Here is an 8,527-nt window from a genome sequence, read left to right as displayed (position 1 = left end):
GCTTCCTTTTTGTATAATTGTTTTATTTTTATATGATTAGAATGTAGCTTTGAAACTTGCTGTTGAAACTTTACGTGTCTACGATGAAAGAAATATAAATAAGCCAAAAACATTAATTCATTTTTACAATTTACTTTTTTACTTAAAAATGAATATATATGCACTTAAAAGTGACCTAAGACTATTTTTTTATAGTTACGTAAACGCACGCACCAAATAATTACACATTTTTATTACCAAGGAAAATGAAATGAACGTCGTGAAGTGGTCGTGAAGGTTGCCGTTGTCATGACTTCATTCTTTCACATTTAAAATGTATTGCGGTTAACATTGGAAAATCAAATTTCGAATATTAAAAAAAAAAAACAATAAAAAAAGGTGCCTGTCCTTTTTTCATTTCACAAAATTCACACATAACAAAAATATTTTTAACCTGTAGCACATTGACACACTAACCGAATATCGAGCACACATCGTTGCTATGTGCCTTAAAGATCAAGGCTATAATACGATACTGCTAAATCTACACAGTTTGATAACACGTGACTCTACGGCGTAATTTCGCGATTTAGATTTGCAGGTTATAAAAGTGCACATGTGCTTTTAATTAAACTGTAAATTTAAAGGATATTTTGCATTTTTGTTTAGCCTATTAGCTCCTATATTTGTATATTTTACATTTTTGTTAGTCTATTAGCTCTTATACTATACAGGGTTACAGGTTAAGTCGACCTATTCCTGTTAAGAGCGTATAGTAGGGACTAGGGGTCAAAACAAACTGATTTGATCTTATAATACCATATCCAAAAGTTAGCCGTTGAAGAGTTATTGCAATTTTAATTTTTTTCGTGAAAATGCCACTTTATCTTCGCATTTAGCGTTTAATTTTTTATTTTACTTATTTGGTCTGGGTTTTTTTGAGTTTTTATGTAAAGGTTGAGTTAAACAATAATTCTCAGCAATAAAAATCCATATCGCTGCAAACAATTCAAAGAAATGGCTTTTAATCTAAAAATAATAACATTAAAGTAATTTAGTTTACTCGTTTTAAAGAAAGATATTGAAAAAAATCTCTATGAAAATGTGTCTGCAGATGTTTTTAAAAACATGTGCATGTTCTTAGCTATGTAAAAAGGTATGATAACCTCAGGTAGCATTCGTAGATTCTAAGAAATCGGGGATAAACATGGGACAGTGTTAGTAAAGTACAACATCAGAATAAATTTTGTCATAATTTATTTTTCTTAAAAACTTTACAGTTCCTGCTCAACATGACTTCCTCTATTGAGAACACATATTCGAAACCTTTTCCGCAGAGTACTCTTAGTCAAGAGCCAATTAACAACTGGGGTAGTCACCCCAGTGGTTCCTCATCTTATTGGCTGCATCGATAATTTTTTGTCGTAAAATATCAACAGATGGAATCGGGTTCGGCTCATTGAACACCAGACTCTTCATATGCCCCCATACGTAAAAGTCCATGGGGGTTAAGTCTGGACTTCTAGTCGGCCATGGTATGGGCCCACCTCTTACGTTCCATCTGTTTGGATAGTTGATGTCTAACCATTCTCTAACACTTCTTCTGTAAGGTGCAGGGCAGCCATCATGTTGGAACCACATGTCTCTTAACAAAGTCAGGGGTATGTCTTCAAGTAGGTCACTTAAATGTAAGCGCAGAAAGGTCTCATAATTTTCACCATTTAGGTTGTCCGGAAGGAAGTATGGTCCAATTAATTTATTTGAAACTAGCGGTCCGCCCCGGCTTCGCCCGTGGTACATATTCACGTTTTCTCTACATAAGAACCATCCTCGTACTTCAAGGAATATAATAAAAAAGAAAGAAATCGGTTCAGCTGTTCTAAAGTTATGCGCTTACCAACACATTTTGGGATTCATTTGGTTGACAACTGGGGTGACTACCCCAGTTGTTAATTGGCTCTTGACTATGAGTACTCTGCGGAAAAGGTTTCGAATATGTGTTCGCAATAGAGGAAGTCATGTTGAGCAGGAACTGTAAAGTTTTTAAGAAAAATAAATTATGACAAAATTTATTCAGATGTTGTACTTTACTAACACTGTCCCATGTTTATCCCCGATTTCTTGGAATCTACGAATGCTACCTGAGGTTATCATACCTTTTTACATAGCTAAGAATATGTACATGTTTTTAAAAACATCTGCAGACACATTTTCATAGAGATTTTTTTCAATATCCTTCTTTAAAACGAGTTAACTAAATTACTTAAATGTTATTATTTTTAGATTAAAAGCCATTTCTTTGAATTTTTTGCAGCGATATGGATTTTTATTGCTGAGAATTATTGTTTAACTCAACCTTTACATAAAAATTTAAAAAAACCCAGACCAAATAAGTAAAATAAAAAATTAAACGCTAAATGCGAAGATAAAGTGGCATTTTCAAGAAAAAAATTAAAATTGCAATAACTCTTCAACGGCTAACTTTTGGATATGGTATTATAAGATCAAATCAGTTTGTTTTGACCCCTATTATACGCTCTTAACAGGAATAGGTCGACTTAACCTGTAACCCTGTATATAATATGATAAATTATATAATACTTTCGTGGTACAAATGACATTGTTTCAACCTTCTGTATAAATATTGTTTTTTTTATGTGACAAAGAAATGAGTAGGTAAATAAAATAACACAATTAAATACCTATGTACTGCTTAGTTTTGTTGAAAAAAATATTCTAATATTTACTTATTATTATATTATAGGTAACAATGTATAATTGTCAATAATTATTAAAAAGGTGATTGTATGTTAAAAACTAAATTTTGCATGTTTATTTTTACATAATATATATAAAATATAATATTTATTATAAGTATTATTTATCTCTGTTATTGTGTTTTACTCAAGGCCAGGCAACCAATTAAAAAGGTAACAGCAGTATTATGTAAATAGGTTACATAATTTATAGGATAACATTTTCTTAATTATTTATTTAAAACTATGTTTCCGCCCGCGGCTTCTCGCGCGCAGTGAAAGAAAAACCCACATAGTTCCCGTTCCCGTGGGATTTCCGGGATTGCGTCATTTTCTCGAGATAAAAAGTAGCCTATGTCCTTTCGCGGGTATCAAAATATCTCCATACCAAATTTCATGAAAATTTGTTCAGTATTTTAGGCGTGATTGAGTAACAGACAAACAGACAGACAGAGTTACTTTCGCATTTATAATATTGGTATGGATAATAAGTATTATTATAAATAATGTATGGATTGGAAGTATTATTTTTATACGTAGACGGTAGAGAATATTTTTTTGGTAGAGAGTGGTACGAAGTAGAGTCATACTATGTATTTACTAATTTTGCTGCTAAAGTTTAGATTCAACAATGAATTGTTTTTGGAGCTTTCAACATTAATTATTATTATCAAGATAAAAAATATAGGGCATTTTAAATATTAAAAATTACGCTAACAATTTTGAATGATTGTGGAACCTTTTGATATCAATAAATAATAATTAAAACTGTTTTTAAGTACATTACAATTAGTAATTGGTGATATCTTACTTTTTATACCATGTTTTTATTACAATTTACTCATAATTCAATGTGTATTTGTATATAGAGAATCATTACCACAATATCGTGTGACAAATACCTTCCTCTATCTGAAGACCGTTGCACTATCACATCACATAGTCTGATAGCAGATTACTAAATATAAATAATAACAATATGTGTAATCTATAGATACTTTAAAACAATATACGTAATGTTATTGTTTAAGAAATATAATTAATTTTAACTTCATACTTATGCACTTTGATAAAGCTTGCACTGTGCTTCCATTTTAAAATGTCATTCGTATATTTAGTAAATTGTAGGTATTTAATGCAGTTAAAAGTATCTGAATATCAATGAAAACTCAGAAGATACTAGACATTATTTGAGTAAACACATTATTATCTAATGTTTATCGTTTTTATAATTAGATAGGATGTAAATTTTGTCGCCATAACAACTTTTGTAAAATAAAAAATACTACGCATTAGTTTTTGTTCGCATGTGTGCGTAAGATAACCGATTGCTATCAAAGATTAATCTTTGTAAACGTGACAAGAGGTAGGTAATCGATGAGAGTTTGAACCGATTTTGATAGATTTAAAATTATTGTGAAAGATCCTGTGTCTGTGAACAATTAAATTTATCACATAATATTATATCCTATATTAAGGGCATTGAAACTTTCTGGCATATCAAACCCGCCGCCATTTTGATTTTTTTTCAAAATCGCGGCGCACGATTAAAGTGGTATGTATGGATAGAGGACACATAGACGAACAATGTATGTCTAATAACATAGTACCAATAGTACCCTAAAGCGTCACATTACCGAGATATTTGGAGGTAAATAACAGTTTATTGGAAGAAAGTAGGTAGATTCATTAGGTACATAAAAACATACATACATTACATAAAAATGTAAGTAATGTAATGAATACCTACTTTCTTCCTGTAAGAATAATAATCTACCTGGGAGTGATTATTTGGAGATAATATCATGCATATATGTAGACACGTAATAAGTCTATTTTTAGTGTTTGTCGTACTCATAAGTGAATATTTGTGGCGGGTCGATATGCCAGCGTCCATATAAAAAGTTTCAAATCCCTTTGCCCTAAGTTTGAAACTATTAGTGAGGTATTATCAGACCTATGGTGAAACGTAGTTATATACTAGTTTAAAATATGATTGCTGCTCGAAAAGCTTTCAGATACGAACACCAATATATTTATTATGCATACAGGAGTTTTACAAACATTATAAAAATGGAAATTGAACTCATTTTAATTCTACACTATTCCATTCGTCTAGACTGGAGGCTGCGCCGTTGTTCTTTTATTTAACTTGGTAATGAGAAATCAAAATGTCAATAACAACCTTTGGAACTATTAAATTATAATTTTATGACATTGAAATAGTTTTTTTTTATTACGCGTTTTCTTTGTTGTTGAAAGTCTAAGTATTGTATATTGAATAGTAGATTTTGATTCTATTATTGAGGTTCAAATATTGTATTGCATTGTGTGACGCCTGTGTTACCTGTAATGTAGATTTTCAAGTTTGTTTTAATAGGTTAATGTCTCAGCATTCCGTAAATATTAATATCACAAGTTACCACCTACATTATTAATCTCATTTACGGAATATAACAGCTTGTTTCATACAAGTATTTTAGACAAAATGTGCAATGAGGTTTGATCTTTTTATCTATTGCTGATTATTTCGACTATATGAAAACATGTATTTTTTACAAGAATATGTTACAAAAATAAGAAAAAATAATAATGCAAAAACATTTTATTCTTTGAATGGTTCGATGTACACAGATTATGTATGTGTTATGTGTGTAGCGTGTTTACATTAGCGTGTGTTTGTGTGCGTGAGGACCGCGCGTCCGTATTTATTTTAGTCGCCGGCTTTACTCGGCTCAGTCTTTCATCAGATCAACAAGTTGTGTTTGTGTTTTGTGGTTGAAAATTTAATAAAAAATAAAATAAAATGTCTGCATCACCGATTGCGAGGCAAGCTACCCATAGCCAAAGCATCCCGACTCGGCGGGTTCAGATATCAGATCCAGCGCAAATGCCTGATGTGTATTCCAGCACACCTGGAGGCACAATTTATTCAACGACACCTGGAGGTAAATGAATTAAATACCTGCAAGTTTTTTTAAATATAATTAAGTCACTTAAAATTCAATTTCATTTCAATTTAATAAGCGCTCTACAATTCTTCATAAACTGCTGTTAATTGACCACAGGTGTTATAGTGCAAATATAATAATGAGGACAATCTCATCATGAATTTATAAATAAAAGCAATACATAACAAACACGTGTCATCAATTTGTTTTATCTGTTACGTAATGCAATGCCGGTGCTTGGCCACACATAAATAAAAACGTAAGTGATTTTTGAATTTGGAACAACAATATAGAATGCTAATAATACAGACAATAGAGAATAAAATTATTGCGATCTCTATAGATAATAAAAGTGAAAAGTTTTATTGATTTCATTTAATGTTATAAAAATACTGATTTCTGAGTAAAATTAGATTCGACCGGTGGAAGCGGAATACCGCATGGTAGAGCTAAGTGACCTTGTGCGTGTAAATACGCAAAATAAAATATAAACGGCATGGTTTTAGTAAAACCACGTGTTTAAAAAAATTCAATACACACTTTTCTACATAAATGTTCAGTAATAAACACGAGGGATAATTTTAAATAAAACATATTTACAATTGATAAAATACTAAATAATAAACACTATACAGTTTTGAACTCAAGTGCTTTGAATACAAAACTATTCAATTCAAACATTTGTGAAATTATTTCTTCTTTAAATCTAGAATCTTCTAGAGCATAATTGGAATAACAAAACATTTTATCTTTTTATGTAGAGTAGGCAACATTATAGTTTCGTAAATAAACACGTGGCCTGTTATTTTTATTCACTACATTATCTCTAGTAGGTATTCACGTTTGAGATAACAAAACAAGGTCACTTTTAAATTCACATAAAAATAATAGTAATACAAACAACGCAATGATAGACGCTATCTAATTTTCTACATAGGAATGATTATATGTTATCTTATGATATAACTTATCAGTTATATTATACGTATTTTTCAGCTGCATGATATTTGCTTAAACGGATATACAGAAGTTTTCATTGTTTATAAAATCAATCGCAATACATTCCAACGTTATTATTCATTACTTTTTAGTTTTTACATCTGGCAATTTGAGGTCAATAATTCACGAAAGCATATAGAGAAGAAATGTAGAGCAATTATTGTTCATATAGGTATATACATTTATTTAAATAGAAATGATTAGATTTATATACCTACTTATCTATATTTTTTATTTGTATTTTCATCATTTAACTCTATGAAGCTTTTGACTATACGTTTACCATTCCTTTATTAAAGAAAATGTAACTTCTCTACTTCATATTTATTAAGTAAAAAATAGATTTAAAAGTATAAAATGGGAATTTCAAGGTCAATATTTCATCTCTGTACACTGTTTTAAAAGGGTTGAGATACGGACGTCATCTTATTTTTATTAGCTACACTTGCGTCATGTCTTGTTTACGTTCGAGAATCCAAAATCTATAATCATATGCATAATCGGTTTTGTATTACAGCTTGTAGTTAATAAAAACAGGATTTATAGCCTAGAATTGTTTACAATAGCATTTATCACCTCTTATCTATGGTATAGAATGATGATATTATTTACATAATAATATAGTTTTCATGTAGTTACACATTTACTTACGAATATTATTTAATATTTAAATTGTCTCCAAGCGCCAATAAAACGATTTAATTTTGAACTATAAGATAATAATAATTAAGTACAAAAATACTTAGTAAATAAAAATAGAGACACAAAAACTAAACATTTTTTTTATTGTTTACAGGCACAAGGATTGTGTACGAAAGGTCATTCATGATGTCCTTAAGTCAATCACCTATTTCAAGAACGCCACCCAAATGCCCCTTACCAGCTTGCATGATGAAGAATCCCAACTCGGGTCCTATTCTGAACACAAAAGCACGCTCGAATTCCATCTCTTTCGATGAGTCACAAGAAACATTCTCTATGGATCTCTAAATAGAATAAGGCTATATAGGGTATAAGCCAACGTCAACTCGGTTTAAAAAAAGAACTGTCAAATGTTTTGGAGGGAACATTTTAAATTTTTCTGGATTTAAAAATACGAGCTTTGATGCATAAATTTAAACATTTTTTTTTAATGTAAATGGATTAATAGCTGTAATTGGCCATGAAAGACTCCGAGGTGATGTTGTATTTATAGTTTTATATACATAATATTGCTAAGTCAAAATAATCGCAAAACCTCTCTAGTCACAGACAAAAAGTTACTTGAATGTGTAAAAGTGGACGAATAGTAGATGTTTGCGTTATGTGAAAATAAATTCCTATTTTTGGTAGCACGTGTCACGTTAATTGTTGCTGCTATGCTAGTAATAGTTTCTCAAAAAATATGGACTTAAGTATTTAAGTGTTTTGTCGACTGATTATGAATTTTGACTTTAGCATTTAGGTTAGGAATTATAGATAGGCGTGACTGAAACGTATTATAAGCGTTGGAAACGCAATCCTTTGCCAAAAAATCAAAATAAAAACTAAAAAATTAAATATCATAAATACTTAATTAAAAAAAAACTACAAAATCAAATAAAATTCATAAAAAACCACTCAATTATTAATGGAATGGCTGGAATTGTAATGTTGTTATTGTTTTAAAAAAGTACGGCAAAGGGTTCATTAGTTTTTAGGGCGTTTGACGCATTTTCAAGGTGCTAAGTATTTTGAACTGTGTGCCATGTGTGTAAAATGATATGTTGTTGTGGTATTTTATTTCGAATGATGTAAGATATCAATGTTATAAAATGTTAAAGCAATAATTACCAATGTTGTAATAATATTATCTTTTGTATG

At 30.2% G+C, this 8,527-nt stretch overlaps 1 protein-coding gene across 1 annotated transcript; it reads left to right on the top strand.

Annotated features, from left to right (window-relative positions):
- Window positions 1-5,456: 5,456 nt before the first annotated feature.
- LOC123698066 (eukaryotic translation initiation factor 4E-binding protein) lies at window positions 5,457-8,235 on the top strand. The gene is made up of 2 exons (XM_045644659.1): window positions 5,457-5,683; window positions 7,482-8,235. The coding sequence occupies exons 1-2, from the start codon at window positions 5,542-5,544 to the stop codon at window positions 7,673-7,675; spliced, it is 336 nt and encodes a 111-aa protein (XP_045500615.1). The 5' UTR covers window positions 5,457-5,541; the 3' UTR covers window positions 7,676-8,235.
- Window positions 8,236-8,527: the final 292 nt, after the last annotated feature.

This window comes from Colias croceus, chromosome 15, assembly GCF_905220415.1.
Source record: "Colias croceus chromosome 15, ilColCroc2.1".
Lineage (NCBI taxonomy): Eukaryota > Metazoa > Arthropoda > Insecta > Lepidoptera > Pieridae > Colias > Colias croceus.
Note: the sequence above shows the minus strand (reverse complement) of the source record. Positions and strands in the feature narration are given on the sequence as shown.